At 40.3% G+C, this 24,063-nt stretch overlaps 1 protein-coding gene across 2 annotated transcripts in view; it reads right to left on the bottom strand.

The window, feature by feature from the left end:
* LOC117306753 (neurogenic locus notch homolog protein 1-like) overlaps positions 1-24,063 on the bottom strand; it is a 58,819-nt gene that overhangs the window by 5,170 nt on the left and 29,586 nt on the right. Inside the window, exons 6-21 of one of the 2 annotated variants that reach the window (XM_033791237.1) lie at positions 23,759-23,893; positions 22,716-22,844; positions 21,495-21,656; positions 12,644-12,772; positions 11,517-11,678; positions 10,624-10,752; positions 7,180-7,347; positions 6,365-6,493; positions 5,818-5,988; positions 5,054-5,182; positions 4,419-4,580; positions 3,673-3,801; positions 2,219-2,374; positions 1,663-1,941; positions 1,080-1,196; positions 211-333 (exon numbers count right to left, since the gene is read on the bottom strand). In XM_033791237.1, coding sequence (XP_033647128.1) covers positions 211-333; positions 1,080-1,196; positions 1,663-1,941; positions 2,219-2,374; positions 3,673-3,801; positions 4,419-4,580; positions 5,054-5,182; positions 5,818-5,988; positions 6,365-6,493; positions 7,180-7,347; positions 10,624-10,752; positions 11,517-11,678; positions 12,644-12,772; positions 21,495-21,656; positions 22,716-22,844; positions 23,759-23,893 — 2,409 coding nt within the window. The remainder of the gene's footprint in view (positions 1-210; positions 334-1,079; positions 1,197-1,662; positions 1,942-2,218; positions 2,375-3,672; positions 3,802-4,418; positions 4,581-5,053; positions 5,183-5,817; positions 5,989-6,364; positions 6,494-7,179; positions 7,348-10,623; positions 10,753-11,516; positions 11,679-12,643; positions 12,773-21,494; positions 21,657-22,715; positions 22,845-23,758; positions 23,894-24,063) is intronic. The other variant, XM_033791238.1, reaches the window with a different exon arrangement.

Genomic DNA, 24,063 nt, shown 5'->3' with positions numbered 1-24,063 from the left:
GTAAATCCGCGAGTCATTTTGTTGGTCAAAATTGATTTGAGGCTGACAAATCTACATGTATGTGTAATGTGTACCATTTCCCTTTTCCTGCTCTTTAACATGTGTTACTGGTTATTTTGTGTTCTACTTAGATTTTGATGTTTTTATCTTGTATTAATTATCGTGTAATTTGACCTTTTGGGCACAATACTTGAACTACTCCAGGTTTACCTGTAGCATCGTTGCGTATTCCAGCTATTAATTCTGGCCCTTCTGAGGGTCCTTGGATGAGGGACATATTGAGGGGACGACACTCGATTGTTACTCTCTCTCCGCTTCGCACTGCCAGACCACCTGTGCAGAAGAAAACAGGAAAACAAATGAAATTTGGTTTACAATGACTTGAATGGAAGAGGAAGATAGATGGCTGCGCCATGGCTGCGCCAGCATCAACAATTAAGCTTGTTTGGGCAAGGGTACACTCTAAATGTGAGTGAGTTAAAAGTCAATCAAACCAATTGTGGTTAGGAAACAATCAGTTTTTAGATTTTGTATTCAATCTTTTAGATTTTAGTTTTAAATGCTTTGGATATCCCTAATCACAATCCTTAAGATGAACGTTTAAATTCCCCCATTTAGAGTGATACTTTATTGTGGTGACGAAAAATGTATTACCAAACAACTGTAGACTCGTTCCTCGTCGTTGATCGCAAGGATAAGGATAAGGACAGTTGTTACTTATACACATGTACATCGGATTTAACTGTGAATCTCATGAAAGCCATGAAATGATGTGGGGTCAAAGGTGATTTTGTACATTGGCTCAACAGCAGATTTCTGGCGTATTTCATGCGCCTCGAAGTGTGACGTCAGATGTTCAGGCTTATATAAATGGTGCCATTAATAGTGGAACCTTTAGAACGCTAGGTGGCAGCAGACTTGCTCATTGTTCTTGGTAATGTACGCGTGCTCAGAACTATATAAGTAAACAAGAAAAAGTTACCTAGTAAGTCTGCTGCCACATCCAAAGAATCACATTGATGCAAACACACACTAAACTGTATAATATGAATTCGGACTACACAGTTATTTCCACGAACCTTTTGGAATTTCAAGCCTCAGTAAGTCTCCGAATTCAAGGGCACGGCTGGTCGCTGGTGTCCACAGGAATTCAGTCAGCTCAGAGAATTTGAAGACCTCGACGGTCAAAGTGTTATCTACACATTGCAAAGAGGAACGAACATAATACTGAGAATTAAAAACGATACCAGCTATCTACTAAGTATCGATTTATGACCTTATATTCGAAATCAATTAAGGTATTCAAGAATAGAAAATAAATCCTGGAGGACTTGCTCGTGTGTATTTCTTGTTCGAGACAAATGTGACAGCCTTTTAGCAATTGTTTTTAAAAGTAGTGGCTCCTTGAAGAGCGCCCATGTCCCTCATGCATGACGCTCATTGCGCTGTAAAAACAAACACAAAAAGGTATATACAACAGAAAACGACAATAACATAATTTATACAACATCAACATATCTAAACTCCTTGGAACAAACTTTAAGTAAACACACATGGTGAGGAAAAGAAAACAACTTGTTCAGTAAATGTTTTTTTTTTTTTTTTTTTTTTTTTTTCGGGGGGGGGGCACTGTTTGAAATAGCGACTTCAGATTGAACTTACTCTTTACTAGGTGTGCTTTGAACGTTTGCGACTTGGTCAAGAAGTTATCATGGCTCACAGTAATGACGACCGACTCGTTGTGCGGTACGGCAAGCTTGGTGAAACCGCTGTAGTTGGTAGTGGCGGATGCGTATCTCTGTGTTCCGGTACTCTCATCCGCGACGTAAGCCGTGACGGTGGCATCGGGGACGAGCGATCTATCCTGGGATAGTGGGGTGGGGTCGATCACCACGACGGTCATTGTGACGTTGTCGGGAATCACGATGAGTGGTGGGATTTCTGGGGCAAATGAGAGACAATAGTGATAATGATATTTTTTATAATATTTTATTATACACCAAATCCAGACAAGGCTGTTCAAAGGCGCATGACATTGTAAAAACAAATTGTCAATTTGTTCTGTTCCCTTTCTCATGTACACGAAAGCATCCATCTATGCAACATGTTGTTTCTTCTTATTTTCTTTGTATGTACACGTCGGGATACACCCAGTGATGAATACTGGTCTTTGACAAAACACCAAAAGTATTCCATGCCTTTAAAAACGATCACTCACTTTTGCAGACTTCTCCATCTCCAGTGAATCCTTCCGGGCAATCGCCGCATGCGAATCTCCTCACAATCTCCATAGTTTTCCATTCGAGAGTGTAAGGGTCAACTACTGTACATTCGACACCCTCGAAACACGGCTGATCGGCACAGGTGCGAGGATCTGTAAACAAAGACCAAACAAAGGTATTTATTTCCGGCTGATGAAATGACATTTAGTCCCATTCTCTTAATAGCAATTTCACTGGTTAACCCTGGAAATCTATTATGAAAGGCAGTGGACACTATTGGTAATTGTCAAAGACTAGCCTTCACAGTTGGTGTGTCTCAACATATGCATAAGATAACAAACCTGTAAAAAATTGAGCTCAATCGGTCATCGAAGTTGCGAGATAATAATGAAAGAAAAAGGACCATTGTCACACGAAGTTGTGTGCGTTTAGATGGTTGATTTCGAGACCTCAAGTTCTAAATCTGAGGTCTCGAAATCAAATTCGTGGAAAATTACTTCTTTCTCGAAAACTATGGCACTTCAGAGGGAGCCGTTTCTCACAATGCTTTATACAATCAACCTCTCCCCATTACTCGTCACCAAGAAAGGTTTAATTATTTTGAGTAATTACCAATAGTGTCCACTGCCTTCAATATCAATCAATGTCATACAAATGGTTGTGTGGAATAAACGCACTGTATCCCAGTCTGAAATGAGGATATCATGTGGTAACTGCATCATTCAACCAAGCAGATACAGACCTGATACTTCACGGAGGCAACGAAGGCGATTGTCTATCTGCCCCTGGTCATTGCCTTTGTATCCTTTAACTGTTTAAGTAGATTATTTACAATTTCCTTATAGGGGTGCCCTTTACCGAGGAGAAAATGTCTTGGTGCCATTGCCCTTTCAAAAACAATCGTTGCATACATGCCCTGTTCAGTGTACAAATGCCCTACCACATAAACCCGTGCAGTTGAATAGTATTAAGGGGATGGATAGCGCATTCGGAAATGCAACGGAAGGAAGGTCGACCTGGGCCCAATTTCACAGAGCTGCTGAAGCAAAATTATTTGCCTAAGCAAAAAATTCCTTGCTTCGTAAAACCAGATAACCGGCACAAGACTCCACTCAATTTTTATGCTATTAAAGTAAACAACAGCTGAATACCAGTCGCAACCAATGCATATGGCATGACATTATTTTGGCCAGTAACATGTGAAAAATAAGCCATGCTATTTTCGTGCTTAAGCACATTTTTTGCTTAAGCAGCTCTATGAAATTGGCCCCTGGAGGGAACTGCTATGGGACCTAATCAAAACTACAGTTGCACCACAATCAGATGGACCATACTACTACTACACTTTTTGGAATCCAACATGGTTTGCCTCATGGTGGCGAAAGAGGTCTCAAATTATGGTCAAAATGGAGCGGGAAGACTATGAGCAACATGACGGCATTAAACCTACCGAGAGGCACGCATGTGACGCCGTCCCCAAAGAAGCCCTCGTTGCAAACACAGTCGTAGGTACCCGGTAGATTCTGGCACGTGGAGTTCTCAACACAGAAAAACAGTCCCTCCAAACATTCGTCAATATCTGGTCGATGAACACAAAAAAAAGTCTTCGTTATCGGTAAGATCTCTTTAAAGTCACCTGGAAATAGAACTTTGTTTTCTTCAAACATTAGAGTATAATTATGTTAATGAACAATTAAGTAAATTTTTTAGTAATTGTTTGTAACGATTTATATGTTAAAAAATAGATAAAGTTGTTTGGGGGTGACTCCGCCTACCCCTTTTGTGACGTCAATCGAGGCACACTTTGCCTCGAAATCAAATTCATGGAAAATTACTTCTTTCTCGAAAACTATGTCACTTCTTCAGAGGGAGCCGTTTCTCACAATGTTTTATACTATCAACCTCTCCCATTATTACTCGTCATCACCAAGTAAGGTTTTATGCCAATAACTATTTTTAGTAATTACCAATAGTGTGCACCGCCTTTAAATAAAGACTAAGTCGAGTTGTGACCCATCTTGAGTCCAATATTATGAATATGTATGAATGGGGGTGTGATCAATGAGAAGGACAAGGCCTTCTGTAGTGGAGCACCCAAGACTGTTGTCAAATTACAACAAAGTAGAGGCGGTTGAGAGAAACAATTCATTTTAGTCCAGTAGGCCTAAGGAAAAAATGTTCAGTGAAATAACATACCGATGCAGATTTCACCATCCCCGCGATAACCTGGTGGGCAGGTACCACACTTGTACAGTTTGATAACATCAGTGATGTCTAAGTCAAGAGTATCAATGACCAGGGGCAGGTCTGTGCAGAGTACTCCATCGAAACAGGGCCTGTCTGCACACCTTGTTGGGTCTGTTTTGGGGATAAGGGTTGAAACTGATCATAACTTGCAAAAAAAACACAACAAAAATATTGTTTGCAAGTCTTGAACTTTAATATAATTGTATTGAAGGCAATATTGAGGAGGTCCTTTTTCATATTTCTGTTCCAATGAACTCGGACATCCATGTGGTAGGCATCATAAATGTTGTTTCTAACGAGAAATATTTTCAGTTTAACGATGGTATAGTTTTTGTTGCTAAGCACAACTAAGCTTGATACCAGTTACATTTTGCACATAAATTGGTATTTTAGCTGGTTACCTGATTTTATGTATGCATAGCTTCGTTGTGCTTAGTAACTTGTTATATGCTTAAGCAGCTCTATGAAATGAATAGGGCCTATAGGTGAGAATCACAAGCCGAAACCCAGTGGTCATTGGCTCCTTATACCAGCAACCTATTATTGTACAACAGAAGGGAATAAGGAAACACCGATCAGCATACCAATCTCTCTGCATCGTTTGCCATCTCCAGCGTAACCCGGGTCGCAAATGCACTCGTAGCCTCCGTCTGTATTCACACAAGTCGCTCTCTCGTGACATTCAAAGAGATTCAGAGCACACTCGTCGATATCTACGGCAAAAACCACGAGGAGAACAGTCAACTTTTTATAGTAAGATCTCAATTACTTTTGAATCATTTTGATGCTTTTGAGAAACTTACTAGATGCACAGAAAGGGAAACAGTTTTTAAGATGTTGCATTTGATGATACAAGCAATGAACTTGGCACACATTCAGATTTTGTTTCAATAATGATATAAAAAACGCACAAGTTTTTCTAACAAACAACATGGCTGCTCATTGATAAGTTCACATGGATTGTTGATAATCATGAAGTAATTGTAAATAATACTGCTGGTGCATAATTATAAGGAGTAAAACACACCTATAATTAAAATAACTTGTGTGAGTAACATCTATATTATTTGTGACTTTGGGAAACGAACCTCCTAATCAAAAAATGGCTGTCAATATGCTTGTTCCTGATTTTTTAAAGTAATGTTTTCCTTCATCCTTCTTTTTTAAACACAGCTTTGATGCAGATTGTTGTATCCTGTATAAAGATCTTTAAATAAATAAATAAATACACAAATAAACAATTAAATATCTTTCTCCCTACATACTCTGACGGTATGCAAAATATACATGCTTGTACTGTCGAAGCACAACTTTGTGCATATTTTTTCTTTAAAAGATCTGAACTTACCCTGGCAGACCTCTCCGTTTCCGTAGTAGCCAGCGGGACAGGCCCCGCACCGGAAGAGCTTGATGAGGGTGGCAGTAGCTAGATCAGTGTTACGTACAACAACCCCAAGCTGAAGATCCTGGCATTGTACTCGGCCTCCGAAGCAGGGTTGGTCAGCACAAGTTCTTGGATCTGGTCAAAGATAGAACACACATTTTACGAAATAATAATTAGTCCTGATTTATCATCATCACCATCATCATCATCATTTAGTAAAATAATGTAAACGTTGGATTCTGTTCGTAAAAGAACTACATAAGTTAAAAAACAAAATCCAAATGGCTGCCTTTTTCATGTTTGTACACAGGAATAATGTTAAGCAAAACGCAATTATGCTAATCAGAATAAGGCTACCAGCCAAAATACCATGTCACATAAACAATTTGTTGACTGGTATCCTGCTCATTATTGCTAAGAATGGATATTTTAAGCCGATTTTCTGCTTGAGCTGATAGGAACTTGTGTCCCACGATGACCCAAGTAGGGAAAAAGAAAAGTGACTACTCACCAACTGGTACACACAGGACACCATTACCAGCGAAGCCGTCATTACAAACGCATCGATAGCTCCCCGGTGTGTTGATACATGTCGCATCTGCATGGCAGTTGTCAAGTCCACGTACACATTCGTTAATATCTGCAAGCCGAAATAGGGTGGCCACATTTAAAATTTAAACAAATCTTACCCACGTGTGCTTATACAATCGCGGTTCATTCTTGTAAGGCGTCGATTCAGAAACTTAGTTGAGACATTCGAAATATTGTTATCTTTCATTTTGGGCTTTTTCAAAAATCAACATTCTAGATAGGGAGCTACATAATGATTTAGAACATACTCCTCTATGAAATATTCTATATTATTTACACAAGTGTATTTTGGTACACAAACTTTGGTTGTGAAATAACTAGAGCATGGATTGAATTGAGCAAGGGAAATGTTGTATGCCACACCTGGCACATCATTTGAATCAGAACAAAATGAGACGCCTAGAACCTTGCGGTGCAGCATGGGAGCCACCGTTACACAACCGCACTTTATTGAACAGTGGGTGTGACTAAAGCGTTACAAGATGTTTCCTTTGGTGAACACAATCCCCTCTCAAACGGTTTCAGAGAAGGATAGAGGCCCCCTAGACCCCATGAAACACCTTCAACCAAGAGGAAATCATGTTAAACACATGCCCAATGGTTCATGTTTCTCTTCCAATGACTCTCCTTATGTTTGTGGAGTGAAGTGGCACTGTGGCGGCCTGGTGGCTTCGTCATCCCACACTATTAAAGTATTCTTTTTTTAAATTAATTGCTATCTTGCGCGAAGCATACCTGCACATGTATCACCGTCTCCCTGGTACCCTGTTGGGCAGTTTCCACACCTGAACAACTCGATGACGTCAAGCTGTCTCCAGTTTGGAGAGTTCAGAATCCTCTGCAGTGGAATGTCCTCACAATCTACACCTATGAAGCAGGGCTGCTCTGCGCATGTACGTGGGTCTACGGGAAAATATAGTCAATATAAGTTCACAACGATATAGTTTAGCCTTTTTATGCAGCACACACTGGATCAGTTTAATGTGTAGATGCTGACGTTTCGAAAATGCATAACATGATCCTGCGACCATTATGTCAAAAGATCACGAAATTCAAATGTTCTGATGGCACAAAGGAACCGTCCACAATCAAGGCTAAATTTCGCAGAGTTGCTCAAGCAAATAAATGAGCTTCACAACTATCTGCTGAGCAGAAATTAGCAGGAAACATTCGCATACAAATGCGCAATGGCATTGCGGCTGATAACCTTATTCTGGTAAGCAAAAACTGTTTTGTGCTGAGCTCCTTCAGCTCACAAAAAAATTTGATTTATACAATTTGGCTGAGGGCATGACCTTACAGCCCAGGGAGTACTGTGTATAAAAGGGTAAGCATATCACAGCTGGAAATGTAACGAAATGTACAGGCATATAGTTTATTTTAATTCTTCGGACAATAAAACAAGCACAGGCCGTCCAGGGAAGGGCAAAAGTTTAAAAAAATGTCATCAGAAAAGATGTGCCCTCCCAGAGACCCACTAAGGAATAGGCCTACACGTAATAATACTACAAGTGGTGATTATAGTAAATGTCCCGAGTAAAACTACAACCAACTCTGTAGTATAGATGTCAATTTTGCATCAGGGATCGAGACTATTAACTGGTCTTTCCTACCTACGCCGATGTGTCACAGCTAATATGCACAATACTTTGCCGAGTTCTGTGAACATTTAAACTAGGGAGGCATATCACTCGGGTGGGATACGAACCCACAACCTTTGCCAGGCTAGAGCACATGCATTACTACTAGACCACATAGCTAGCTCAACCAAATAGAACTATCTCAATTCTCAGACGGATAACTCCATCAGTGACACTACGAGCATGAACTCGCATGACAGTGTGTAGACTCCGCTCGGGTCAATGTCTGTCAAAAACTGCTGACAATGCCTCAGACGACTAGACAGAAAAGATGCAATAAAGGGGCCAACTGGGGGGATCTAAAGTTCAAGGGACTTGAACGAAGTCTAAGGATGAAAGAAACAGCAAAAAGGTCTTCCTGAAAAGACAGCCGCATCAAAAGAGCGGAACTCATACGCCACGTGTTTATCATCCCATGAGTCCAGTTTAGAAAAGTGGAACATAATGCTGTACATCACAAAAAAAAGAACAACTGTTACACTCCTCGTGGGCGTTTCCTTTACACTGTGACTCATGATTTCTTGTAGGTTAATTGCCGCCTATGTTCAGTACAGATGGGTGCCAGGTTGTATAGTGTGAGGACCGCGGATACTGTTTTAATTTGGGAGAGATCGCTGCTGCTCTCTCTTAAGTCACACCTTTTGGCGCGAAACGGTTGATATGGCGCGAAAGATCTACATCCTCAATCTGGCGCGAAAGGTCTACATTCTTGATCTGGCGCGAAAAATCTACACTCTTTATATTGTGAAATTTAATGATAGGGGGCCTCCCTGCTTTAAGCTGGTCTGCATTTTCTTAAAAGCCTAAACAACAATCATGTTACAGATCATGTCATTATTAATAAAGGGAGGACATAATACTCGGTCATGTTTTCAAAAACCAGCATCAGTGCGGCTTCCCAACGATGCACAAAATACTAACAAGCAAGTGAAAATTTTGCTCAATTGTTTTTCGAGGCTGTACAAGTACTGAAAGAAAAACCCCCACGTGGCATAGATTTGCGTGAGTTATGAGAAAGGCTTCATGCCTGAACCCCTTTCTCCGATTAAACTTTGAGGGTGACAAGATTACCGCTTTCTCTGTAAGCGCATTACTGCAAAGGGTGTACTTTCTAGCAAAGTTCTTGACAAACTAAATTTCCATGGTCATTAACTTGTTGAGTAACTACAAAAGATATTCAAATGACTCTCGAACGATAGACGTGTGCTTCTTTTTTAAGCCGATGGTCGTAGTTGTCACCGGTTATGTAAAGTCCAATCTGTCGCTTAACCACTCTTTTAAGTTCAATCACAAAAGGTAATTTTAGCCGGGCAAAAGGTGCTGACAAACGGGTCCAATCTCGTCCCTGAACGTGTCAGTCCCTGTGCCGATGACTGGTTTCCACCTCGTTAGCCAAACCAACGGAGGGGACAGACTATAGACAACACAACCCTCAGTATACACCGTTTGGTTCAACCCCTACAGCACGACAACCCAATAACGGCAACGCCCCCTATTGGGACATAATTATTCATTAGGGAGGAGGGGAGGGGGACGGGGGTACTACCCGGTGGCGATTCCCTAGGTTTGCTTCTACCTATCCGTTTAACCAGATAACAGTGTTACTCTCGTGGAAATTGGGTATGTATCAATGGGATTCTATTATTCAGTGTACACACCTTTGAGGGTCAGCCCCTACAGCACGACAAGCCAATAACGGCAACGCCCCCAATTGGGACATCTAATATTCATTAGGAGGCATACTACCCCGATGGCGAATCCCTAGCCTGGTTTATGCCTACCCACCGCTAACAAGTTAACGAATCGTGTTACTCTCGTGGTAATTGGGAATACATCATCAATTGGGATACCATTATTCGATTTGGAGTGGTGGCGAGTGACGCCACTTAGTCGGTAAAGTCAGGTTGGAAAACGTTCCCTTTAAGGGGCGTGGCTCAACTATTGTCAGACCTGTGGGTTTCACCCCCCCCCCCCCCACCCTAAGTATTTCTTATATTTTTTGTGCCAGTTTATGGTCTCTCTCACATGCTTCACCGGAATAAGATGCATTTTAGTCTGCACACAAAATTGCTTATACATTTTCCGCTCTGCAAAAATTAGCAAGAAACAGGTCACACACGGTACTTGTGACAGACACAGCATTGTGGCTGGTTGTTTTTATGTTTTTGCTACTTTGTTGTGATCGAGCAACTCTATGGAATTAGGGTTAGGGCATGATTTCAGAAGAGCAGAAACTAAGATTTAACACAAGTCCTGCAAGTGCAACTTAGTTAAGCCTCCTCCATGGTTAAACAAACCACACACGCAATTTGAGACTGTTGGTAATCTTATTCTGGTAACAAAAACAACAATAACAAATTCTAAAAACACTCTGATGTGCTTAAGCACCTCTACAATTTGGCCCTGGTCTCAGATGAATTTGGGGATGTGTGACACGCCTAAAGCAGAGTGGGGGAAAAACAGTTCAAATCAAGACACATTTCTATTATTTTCCATCCGCTTGAGAAAAATAGTTGACGACTAGAAGTTCAATAATTACCGAGTGGCACGCAGACAAGACCGTCTCCAGCGAATCCTTCTTTACATTTGCATTTATAGCTGCCTGGAGTATTGATGCAGTCTGCATTGATGTTGCATCTCTGTCGGTTATCTTCACACTCGTTCTTATCTGAAGAGGGGATACGAATGACAGACAGTGATGAAATCAGACATCCATAACAAACTACAATTTTGGGTTTTAAAACCTAGCTCCTTGCCCCATGGAGGAATGACTCTTGGTATGTAGCACGGTGTTACCCACTCCTACTGTGTCTTTAGTGTGTTATGGAGTCTCAGTTGCAATTTTTTGAGAGGGTTTCATTGGATGGGGGAGCTTGAGGGCTGGGGGTGTGGGTGGGGGATGCACCCTCTGTCTAATCCATGATAAATTGACCAAGACAACTGTTGATCAGTGAGCCTTGTATCCAGGGTGAACTTTGTCTGGATAAACAGACCATGGTGACACAACATGACTATGCTGCGATGGAGGCTATATGTGGGACGCTGGCGGCAGCAGACTTCGGCTACGTTGACAGCCGTTGGCTTCAGAGGCAATGTTGGATATTTGGTTTTCTTTCCAAGCGGTCTAGCCATAGCCAGAGCCGAAGTCATTAGGTAGGGTACGGCATTACTGAGTAAGTTCTATTGTAAGCCTTTGTTATCATATAAATTATTATTGCGATCATGTCAATAACTTTACGCACACTGTTGTTAAGTTTATACCTAAAAGAATTCTCCAACGTGGTGTCTCAAAAGGTATCCCACCGCGATCAAGCTTTAAACTATTTTAAACACATTAAAATGTGTTCTGCTTTTGTATTGATAAACCAGCAGCAATGAAACAGTAGCCCTAATTTACAGTGTCAAAGATAATGCAATCAAACTTGTCCATACCCGTGCACGTTTTGCCGTCACCCTCGAACCCAGCGGGGCAGCTTCCACATCGGTAGAGCTTAACGATGGTGGCCGAGTCGAGATCGATGTTGTTTAGATTCAATGGGATATCGAAGCATCGTACACCGTCAAAGCAAGGAGTGTCGGCACAGACTGTACGGTCTGAAAAAACAAAAACGACAAAAGTTAACAAAATAATTGAGAAGGTACTTGATACCTTTGGTGGTTGTCAAATACCCCAACATATCCATACGATATTAATCAAATATGTGAAAACGTTGGCTCAACTGGTCATAGAGGTTGCAATGGAAAAACGAAAGGAAAAACCTTGATTTCCAGATGCCTAAAATAAAGGCTTCAGCTGAAGTCTAATTAATTTAACATTTGGGTGAGAAACAACCCCTCTCTCCCCAAAGCTATGGTACTTCAGAGTGAGCCGTGTCCCACTATGTGTTGTACATCAACAACTCTCCATCGTTCGTTACCAGGCAAGTTTTTATGTAACAATTATGTCGAGTATTACCAATAGTGTTTAGTGTCTTTAAACGAAATATTCGAGATCTTGCACGTATTTTAGATACTGTGTCTATGCATCATCAGATGACGAAAGATCGGCACGGAGATAATTGGGTCACGCAGTCATTTGTAAACTAATCACTTAATGATACCTATTTATAGTGATGACCAAACCTTGACATTATAATCCGATCTTCATTTTTGTTTCTGACTATATCTTCGACTGTCTCTCTCGGTGTATTCAACCATACCCAATTGTTCCTTTCCCAGGCATGATACTTCACGGAGGCAACGAAGGCAAGCGATTGCCTTCATGAAATGATCCAGTAGAACATTACAATTTCTTCATAGGGTGCCCTTTTATCAAGAAGAACATGCCTAGGTGCCCTGCTCCTATCAAAAAACTTTTCCTCATCTTAAAGGGGCACTCATATGAGGACAAATCTAATTTGTATTGGAACTTTGCAAAGGGCACCGCAGCAAAATCACAGGGCTCTACGGTAATTGATGTGGGGCGAAGGGTTAATTTGATGCCTGCAAGTTGGATTTGGCCGATTTTTTCAATCAGTCTCATGACGGTCTTTGACGGAGTTCTGACTCTTCATCCTTACCTATTGGTACGCATCTTTTGCCGTCTCCTACAAAACCTTGGTTGCATTGGCATTCGTAAGACCCCACTGTGTTGATGCAGGTTGCATTCTGGTGACACTCGTAGTTCCCAGTTAGGCATTCGTTGATATCTGCACGGAAAGAGTATCAAATTCAACAGTTCTTTCAATCAATCATCACGTACTGAAGATCTTGTTTCAGCCAAAAAAAAAAATAGTTTAAGGCGATCAAATGTCAATACTCAAGATAACAGCAGCATGCCTTGATCGAGCTCAGAAAAGGTAAATGTCACAACCAGGAAAGTTTTGTTTCAATCCAAAAGTTCATAATACAAGGTTTACAACACAAAGAAAGTACTGTCAAAGCCGAAGACAATTTTGAGCATTTTAAAAGCGTTTTAAGCACACACAATCATAAATTGCTTACTTTGATTGCAGCAATTGGAACAATTGGCAAACGACCATCAACTGTGACAACTCGATGAGGTGAATATTGGATGGCGTGTTGATTGAAAACCAGGGGATGGCAATTATAATAACTGTTCCCAAATTCAATGATGTTTTATCGCTGTGAATCCCTGATTCTGTGTGATTCTAACGAATGCATTCGTGCTTAATTGATAGCGGGAATGAGGGTCTGTCTTCAACTTTAAGCGTCACGCGAAGTGTGGAGCTAAAAAGAACATAGCTCCACATAGTGTAAGGGTTTTGAACCACTATGTGGACTTAGCACACATTTACACAGTGTTTTAACTCCATACGGACTGTGGACCTGAGAACAAAAGAGGTCCATTATATTATAAAGGGACTTGAAACACTATTTGGGCTTACACACATCCACACAGTGTTTTTAACAGTGTTGAAGTAATGATGGATTAAGCCTTAAGAGTTCACAGCAAAGGAAGGTCCACAGAGTGACTACAACGCCGAGCTGTGTGTTCTTTACACATAGTCTCATTTCGTTATTTAATTTTCCTCCAACTAATATTATTAAATCTACCTCTTTGTCTAACTTTGTTTGCAAGGCCAAAGAAAACCGCAACGATATCAGGGTACTGTTATAAAGTATTATAACAGTACCCTGATATCGTTGCGTTTTTCTCCATTTGTTGGAGGTTACACAAAGTCAATAATGTTTGTCTAGTCAAACACAGCCAGAGATAATCTATTCCGGAGTCATTCTCAAAATAAAATAACCCAATTAAAATATGAAGCTGTCTCTAATTTATTCACCGACGGCGGCATGTTTGACTCGACAGAGCATGCGCGACCATGCAGTAACATGCGCAGCTGTCTAACTGGAGTGACATTGTCAAATCCTCCATCCGCCATGTTCATTCTACACACACCCATTAAAATAGAAACACGAACAAAGTTGTTGCACTAAAATCAGGTACCTTAAAACACAATAGACATCAAACATAAACTAATTTGCTGCAGAATAGCGAGTACCTAAACATAAACAGACACCAAAGAAAAACATGAACTAAGTTGCAGCTGCAGAAAGGCGAGTACTTTAAAAAGCGTACACAGAGACCAAATAAAACATTAACTATCTTGCTACAGTAACACAAGGCGAATATCTAAGCATGACCAGACACCAAATAATAACATAATTTACTAATTTACTACTCAAAGTCAAGTACCTCAAGAAATAATGACACTATAGCTGTGGAAAGGAACCTTTATATTGGCCTCTCCACGTGCCACCAAGAACCCCCCCCCCCCCATTTTGAGACTACATGTAGATGCATTTTGCTTAGAGATAGGACATGCCCTGTCATGCGGTAGCATCATGCAGTCGCATTTTTCATGTTCATGTATACATGTGACTCTAACTGTGCCAGGCGTCGATTTCACAAAGATAGTCCCAACTTAGGACTAGTCCTATAGTATAAGTTAGGACGAGTATCTCCGTCCTAAGTCGAAATAATACCAGTCTGAACTCTTTGAGAAATCCACCCCTGAAATTGCAATTCAATAGCTGACAATAGCTGGATGTGAAAGATTCTTCCCATGACACTGACAGGCCGCGAAAAAAGTAACTTTGATGATTATGTTCTTGATTGTTCGACGAATCATTTTATGTGTGATAAACCTGCGTTCGTTTTAGCATTGAAGTTCAGTTGGGTCCCACTAGGTACCTGCCGCTAGAGGCGCTACAGTTACGGGTAGCGATCGTGACCTCTACCACCGGATACGGAAGTCTCTCTCGGTGAAGTCATCAAAGATAAGGTCATTCTTCTCTGACATGATTAGACAAGACAACATGGCTTCCTCCTTCCCCATGGTCAAGATGTGAAGACATCGTCCCCCTACTAAGCCATCTCCCCTGAGACTATACTATGATGGTCACGGGTGAGGAACTGCCAGCCAGGTTTCTTAATTAACGATGTCTAAAATTAAACACAATGGCCTTCGTATGGTGTGGAGACAGAAATATAAGTTGCTGAAACAACATTGCGGATAAAAATAGAAACCACATTTTAGCGTGATACTTATGACTGTTCCGAGATTGACGGCTTTGGTTTTTAGACTGACGAATTGCGATGGCCACTAGAAACCACTATTGCTGCTGCAGCACTTTAAAGGCAGTGGACACTATTGGTAATTGTCAAAGACCAGTCTTCTCACTTGGTGTATCTCAACATATGCATTATTATAACAAACCGTAGTTTTCGAGAAATAAGTAATTTCCCTGTATTTGATTTCGAGACCTCAGATTTAGAACCCGAGATCACGAAATCAAGCATCTGAATGCACACAATTTCGTGTGACAATGGTGTTTTTTCTTTCATTATTACCTCGCAACTTCGACGACCAATTGAGCTCAAATGTTCACAGGTTTGTTATTTTATGCACAATATTGAGATACACCAAGTGAGGAGACTGGTCTTTGAAAATTACCAATTGTGTCCAGTGTCTTTAAAGTGAGTCCGACGTGAGAAGCCAATGGTTGAGCTGTGCATCGGACACGAGTACTGATGGTGGCAAGTCATCTATAGATGTGGGTTCGAATCCCAGTCATAGCACTTGAGCAAGACACTTAGCTATAATATCTTCCATTCACACGGGGGTTTAAATAAATATCAACGATGGGTGGTTCACTATAATACTTAGCAGCACGGGCTGCATTTCTCCCAAGGGAGCTAAGATGGTTTAAGGAATGAGACAAATGGTCCTATGACCAGGGGTAGCCAACTTTCTCTCATTTTAGAAGTTGACAGCGAGAGACGACAGTGTTGACAGCGGGGAGCTTCTGGGGGGAAGATGCCAAGGGAAACTATTCACGGTTGAATGTCAGGCAGGATAGGAGTGACCGGAAGTTCATAGGTGACCTTTGGGTCAGAGGAGTATGAACCGTGCAATGAGTAACATCCACGGTTCTAATTGGCCTTGTTGTTTAATGATGAATAGTTAAGCCGAGGCGTAACTTTGATAATCAAAGCCTGGTTGAGAAAATAAACTCCAATCTCCAATAAGCTCTGTACCTCTCAACACAACCCTAATCTTGCACCTAAAGTAGCCAGGAACTTGCCTAAGTGTAGACCCAAAAATGTTATACAGTTCGATATACACCAGACATATTAGTAGGACTATATTTAGCTTCAGAGCTAAGCTGCGTTTAGTGTTTGACTTTTGGTTTTAGCTCTGGGCTAAAACTTAATGATTCGATTAATGTTCTACCATTTGGCTTGTTCAAGTGCATGGATTGTAACATTTCTTCTTTTATAAGTACTACTTTAAACCCAAATGTCAGTGAATAAATCTCTGTTAAATTGGAGTAGTCGGAATTTTACAGTTAGTCTTAGTCATAACATTGTCACGGAGACAAACTATCTGGAGACAGGGATGAGCTATCTGTTATTACTCGTATTAAGACTTATTGACTGCTCGAAACATTCCAGAACTCGTACGGTACTTATTTGTACCCTGCTTTGGTGGTAATTTACGGTCAATGATATCTGGCGCAGATGTTAGCAATAATTTTAATTATTATATTAGGGACAGGGTCATATTGTTGGCATTGGTCCCGATGCTCAGTTTTTAAATTGGAACAGATTTTGGCGAACTCTAGCCGATCCGAATTCCCCAAGCTAACCGCTGATTTCACAATGACTAGAATTGTCGTCTAGTTACTGAATCACAACTTCTTGATTTGTGCAATTCATAATCCTTAAGGTTTGTTTATTTTCCATTTGGGGAGTTTCCAGAGTTCCCTTGATGGGAAGAACATCTTCACAAACGAACAATATCCAGATTATTTACTAACTTACTTTCAGAACATTGTTTCTAAGCACGAATAACAAATAATATTGTTTCCGTTATTAAGAATGTTTAGCTGTAGACTGGCCACTGGCCAAACCTTGACAGTTGTAGCGTTTTTAGGTGATTTTTTTTTTTAAGTTTGGTTCAATGCCTCTCTAATTTCTATGAGAAATATGCCAATATATACTGCGGTTAAGTCACGATTTAAGCGGTAAGCCGGTAATTTGCTCCCGGGGCTAGAGAATGAAGACACGGCGGGTCGTTGTCATCCGAACCGAGTGAAAAGTCATTATCAATTTCCAACTCTGTAATTTTAAGCGTTTTGCCTGTAAGTGACAAGAGAAGACTGACAGGCTGTTGTGTTTGTATGATTGGTTGCTCGCGGAACAAAAACCAGTTCGAAGTTGAATGGAAATTTTGATGGATTTTGTAAAGGGTTGTAGACAAAACGTCACCAGTATGAACTTTTCCCAATTTGGATGGTGATATATGTAACAGATTGTCCAGCGGAACCAAAACTTTCATTGGAATTAGTCTGACTGACCTGTGTTTAGTTATGGCAAAAACAGTTACTGAAATGGCATGACTGGCATCAACTTACACTGTATCATCCTCTAGTCTAATATTTAAAATACTTTTTCATCTTTCTGTTTTCTTATACAGATGCAGAGTGTAAATTGAAATGACAGAGTTACGTATTGGAAGGAGACACCATGGAGACACCAATGACAACGTAATATCTTTAGCACGACGAGGAAGTAAAAAGGAAGTGTACAATTACGGAAGCATTTTGTACAGGGATAAACAAGAGTATCTCTCTTTCTTGTTGTGTACGGACACAATAAGACTGGATAAGTTTGGAATTATCGTGTACGTACGACATAACTTATCGTGTACGTACGACATAACTTATCGTGTACGTTCACGATACTTATCGTATACGTGTTCGTAAGTCAATATTATGGTGTACGTACACGCTACGTTATCGTGTATGTAGGGCCTACAGCATACCACTAAAGTTTGGACTTATTGACTATACGTAAAAGATAACTTATCGTACGTACATATTACTTATTGTTTACATATACGTACACGATAAGTCCAAATGTATCATGCAGGTACACAATAAGTTAGAATATACGTACACGATAAGAAACTTTTTTTTTAAAATGTGGGGGGCAATAGACCTCCGTATAAAAACAACCGACGCGCAGCGTGCCGTGTGCACAGTGTGTTGATAGACAAAGAATTTGTATGTTTATTTTCATTTTATGCAACAACAGTAAAACGGAAAATGCAACCGGTACTTGATGTTTGCTTTTCAGAATCAGGGGGTCAAGAAGTCCACTGAGCTGCAAGAAGGTGATCAACTATTTTCAAATGAGGCAACTTCATAAGCGGTATACCTGGGGGTGCTGGCTGGGGATAAATTAAGTACCAACAACTTTTTGGACAAGTGGAGTGTGGAGGCTATGGCTCGTCGACGGATCGTATTACATTTTTGTTTTAGTCAGCAGTACAACTTATGACTATGAGACAGTAACGAAAAAATAGCACAAAATCACTGCTGTATGCTCTTCTTCCAGGAACAGTGGCCGTTTACACAAATCTCCTTTATCATAATGCTTCAAGTTTATTCAACAGAATGAACATAAAAGTGTAAGTTTACACCTTTTTCAATTCACTTCGTAGTCGCAGACTCTAAATTAATAAATTATACCCACGCCACAGTTGCTCTTTATGCACTTAAACAACAATACAGTCTGTCAATGGTAATACCAAAAACATAATTTGGGTTTCAAGATTTATTTCTTATCACGCGCGTTTTCCATGTTCCTTGTCATGTATCCCCAAATTAATATCTAAACACTAGATGAGAGGTCATCAGTTTGTGTTTTTCTTTCTTTCTTGGCTACCCAGGGGGTGGCTGCTGCCCTAAATATCACAGTCAACCAATGATGTTGAAAGATAAATCATAATATCCAAGCAACCTGCTTGAACCCCGACATGTTGGTTGACTGCAACTTACAACCCTAACATACAGAAGTCTGGGGTTTATTTAATAAAGATAGTCCTAACCTTAGGAACAGTCTTAGAACTCTATTAGAAATGTAACGATGTTCCTAAGGTAGGATAGTTAGAATTAGTCACTCTTCGTTACTCGAGATGAAATTGAGATGCAACTATTTTGTGAAATCAACCCCTGGTGAAAGGAATGTGATAAATAGTTCAACTTTCATCAAAACTAGCCGTCTTCGAACCTGAAAATTGATTCATTTCGAAACCCATTATATTTCAACTTGCATTTTGTTTCTTCTTCTTTTGGAGAGCGCACATCAGTGCAACGTTTTTGACATAATTGTTTAGTTATATTTTTTTTCATTTATTTTGTTTGGGGTGGGTCAGCAGTTTTGGGGTTGTAACAGGCGAACAAGTCTGGACTTTGTTAAAGCATGTGGTTAAATCAGACTAAAGAACTGAAGGTTAGTCTAATTGTGCTTAATTACATCGTCTGAGTTCAAGGTTGGAGTCTGCCACCAGACCATGAATCCGACTCAAACCTAATTGGAACTCGAGCTTGAGTTTAACAGAGTTTGAACTTGAAAGGTCATTGATCTACAATAAAACACAGATCATAACACTCCTAAACGTGTAACACCTGTATTGCATTAATATAGCAACAACCCGGCAGGCCAGCCTCCTGTGTCAGAGAGTTTGTTTTTGTCTTAATATGAAACAATCCATACGGGGTTGTTGTTAACAAAGGGGGGAACCAATTGTGACACCTTGCTCTCTCAGGACAATAAAGATCAAGAAATGTTGGCGTGTGACAGGTGTGTCTTATATCCCATTGTTTAAAAAATAGGTCTCAGTAGGCCTATATACGGAACCTCGTAGATGGATCTAGTGACAGACGATTCCTGTGTCGAACTGTTTGTTTTTGTCTTAATATGAAATCATCCATACTGGGCTATTACAAAAAGGGGAAAAGTATCAGGAAATGACGGGCGCGTCTTATCCCATTGTTTTTTTTTTTAAATAGGACACAGCTACGGAGTCCCGTAGATGCCGTGAATCCACATGAAGCAGATGGTGACAAGTTCGCGGTCGTGACAGACGATTCCGGATGTCAAAATTACTCTTTAAATCAGTGGTTTCTAAAATAAGAGGGGGCCGAACGACTAAACGAGCGTCATTGTGCGTCTATATAAATAGAGGGATGACTTCAGTATAGGGGACAGGTTGATTTACAACTTAATTCGCAAGAGGAAGCATTTTGTTAAACTTTATCGAGCTGTATGTCTCCAATGGGGGTTGTATAGGGTTGTATTGGTTGGTACTAAATTACTATGTTTGCAAAGCTATATCAAAAGTCGAATTGTAAATGGGTTTCAATTGTCTAATCTGCTCTTAATGGACATTCTTATTAAGGTAAACTTGATTGGAAAAGCATTTCACTGGGTTAAACCTTTTGACGGGATAAATAGCGCGTGTATGTTCAGGAACTCTGGGATCACAGGCCTAAGATGGTTCTAGTTCCACTTTGATTTCGTTTTCTTTAGAATGTATCAAGGCAAAATAAACTGCCTTTATCCTACAGCAAATACATACACAACAAGAATAGATATATACATAACTAAACTGGCTAAAGCAAGAAAGAGCTTGAGGAAAGACACTTTCGTCAACGACCGTCATGCTGTAACAGACTAAAAGTCCATGCATTTCTACAGACAAATCAAAAACACTACGACTGTTCGATAATACATTGCCTATAGAAAACACTGAAATCAGGTCCTGACAAAATGAGTGACTGATGACGACTTTATGACAATATAGCTGATATACACACATTCCACATGCGTAACAAAAATCTTAGCTGGCACCTCGGCGTCTCTATCTCGAGAACGTTGTGATTCGCTAACCATGCATCCATGCGATAAATAGTCTGGTGGCCCTTGGACATAATTGAGACTGAGAGAACACTCTAAAAACTCTCGGGTCAGATTTGACCCTGATCCTCGTCCTGTGGGGTCTGACTCATTTCTGGGTCAGTATGATCTGGAAACTGTGTCAACATGACCCATACATGGATCAAACTGACTCAGGATCAGTCAAACCCAACTTTTTGCCTGGTTTTCATGTCAGTCTGACCCCCTGAATGGTCAGACCCCAATTGGACCTGGAATCCGGGTCAAGTCTGACCAACTAGTTTTTAAAGTGCAGTTCGGCATTACAGAAGTCTCAATGGGTTGCATCAGCAATTTTGTACGTACACAATATAAAGTATAACATATCGTACGTACACGATAAGTCCAAGATTATCGAGTCTTATCGTGAACGTACATAGCAAGAAAGAAAAAGACAAATTTGCTCATTATTGGGCCTGGCAAAACAAGGGTAGCCTGGGCTTGGAACAAAATAATGGGGTTTTTTTATAGAAAGAAACCACCAGACTGGAATCCAGAAACATAACTCCCGCCATTCAGAAGAGTCGTGCAGCGAATAATCATGCAGGAGCGAGCAACTGGTGTGCAGGGGGAACAGAGGGTCCAGCGGACCCCCCTTCCACTAACCCCAAACTTACCCCGACACCTAACCCCATCACCGGTGTACCCAAGAGGGCAAGGTCCACACCGGAACAGTTTGATAGGGGCACCAGAATTCAGGTCGATTTCGTCCAGGTTTAGCCGGATGTTCGTGCACACAACCCCGGGAAAGCAGGGCCTGTCCGCACAGGTACGCTTCGCTAATGTGGGAATTTGGTTGTGGGGTAGTAGTAAGTATTAGTTGGGAATTATTTGAGGTGACAGGCGATGTGGGTTTTATTACAGGTGAATTAAGAATATCTATTTATGAATAATTAAGATAACACCAAACACACCGTATAGGTTAGATAATAAAGGTACGATACATTATTTGTTACAATTGAATTCAAACAAAAAACTTAAACATTTTATATTCACTTCAAATACTTGGCAATCTATTTTCCTGCATGTAAATATTATTATTTTCAATATGAAAAACTTGACTATCAAAAAAACATCGAAAATCAAAATAGTCACACAACGAAGGTGCACAAATTTCACTTTAACCCCCCCCCCCCTCGAAACAAATCGTTGTTCACTTTTTTCCCGAAAACATATCCCCTCAAATTGGTAAAATTTGTCAAGTTTGTTGAGCGTTCAGTGAAACTGGAGAATTTTAATAAAATATCTCATCTGTTACTAATAACGTATCATACCTTTTTGTGTAATACTCTATAATCTACAATTCCATGTACACTGCAATATGAAAGGTAATAACAATGACCTGCAGACAGTCTCCTAATTGTAACTCGGTCAAGATCTATTTGTGAACTAGGCAGGCCTGGAATTTCACGAAGGCCAAGGGGAGACCATGGCCTCTATGCCCCTCGTGCCGCCCCTTTCGAAAGTTTCCCATAGATTTTGAAGATTTTCTAATGGAAGTGCCCCTTTGCTAAATGAAAAAGGCCTTGTCCTCTCTCACTTATGAAATTCCTGGCCTGATTATGATTAGTTAAGAACACATGTTAAATTGGAAACGCATTTCACGTCATACCAACACCGTTCGGGAAATGTCAATTTAATTCTCGCTTGACCTTGTGGCTTCATTGAGACATCATTCACGTGCAAAAAATGATTCAAACTTGAACAGGGTTTTTACTGATGATCAAGCGATACTAATCCAATGGATTACATCCATCCTCAACACATTATGAACACTACAGTGAGTCATGTTTGATTTTTGAATGAAGGCTACAAAGGGGCTGTTAACAGCGACTTACCAACTGTTCTACACGTAATGCCATCACCGACGTAGCCTTCGTTGCAGACGCATTTTGCCTGGACTCCACCTTCTTCGCAGTGGGCGTTTTCATCACAGAACAAACCCTGCGCTACGCACAGATCCCGTTCTGTTGAAAGGAAAATAAAACATGTAACAATTGTTTTAAACAACTGAAGTCGATGCTTTGTTTGTAAAAATGCAATGACATGGATGTTGTTACAGTTTAACAATGACACTACTGTACGTTTCAATTTCAACAAATAGTGTTTAAAGGCAGTGGACACTAATGTTAATTACTCAAAATAATTATTAGCATCAACCATTACATGGTAAAGAGTATTGGGGAGATGTTGATAGTAAAACATTGTGGGAAACGGCTCCCTAAAGTGACGTAGTTTTCGAGAAATAAGTAGTTTTCAAAGAATTTGATTTCGAGACCTCAGGTTTAGAATTTGAGGTCTGAAAATCAAGCATCTGAAAGCACACAACTCCGTGTGACAAAGTGTTTTTTTGTTGTCATTATTATCTCGCAACTTCGACGACCAGTTGGGTTTATGCATATGTTGAGATACACAAAGTGAGCAGACTGGTCTTTGACAATAACCAATAGTGTCCATACAGTGTCTTTAATCTAATACCCGGCTAAATCAATGTCTTATGAAAGTGATTGCTCCTTTGCACCCTCAATCAACAGTGAAAAGTAGCAACTCAATTTCAGCAGTTTCACCGTTCAAAATAAGATCATTCTATTTGTATTGTCTTTCATCGCCTTCACAAACAATATTTTACTGCTCAAATTTGAGTCAGTGTGACAGTCCACAAACCATCATCTACATCATTCATGACTGCCCTGACTTCAGACCACCAAGCAAAAGATGAGCAGGAACTCAGGGACCTTGATGAGGATACCATCAAGTGGCTTGAAGTCACTAAACTGCAAATTTAATTGTATCCAATGTTCACCTTGGTCCAGAGGTCAAGCGAAAGAAGAAGAACACTAATGTTGCATTAAAATATATGTTGTATTTGCAATGTACTCACCTTTGCATATAAGACGACGGTTTATCAGTTGGAAAGCAAAGCCTTCCTTGCACATGCACATGTAGTTACCGTATGTATTGTGGCATCTCTGATCAGAGGGACACTTTATCAAACCTTCCGAACACTCGTCAATATCTGCAACGGGATATGTACATAAGAGATGTTAAATTTGTATCGGGGATAAACAAAATTAATTTTGGTTTTTACCCATACACCGATGTGGGTTAGCACTGTATAATTATACTCTGTACTTTCCCGAGTCCTGTAACAAAATATATATCACAGGCTTGTTACTCGGGTGGGAT

The sequence above is a fragment of the Asterias rubens genome, chromosome 2 (genome assembly GCF_902459465.1).
Source record: "Asterias rubens chromosome 2, eAstRub1.3, whole genome shotgun sequence".
Lineage (NCBI taxonomy): Eukaryota > Metazoa > Echinodermata > Asteroidea > Forcipulatida > Asteriidae > Asterias > Asterias rubens.
Note: the sequence above shows the minus strand (reverse complement) of the source record. Positions and strands in the feature narration are given on the sequence as shown.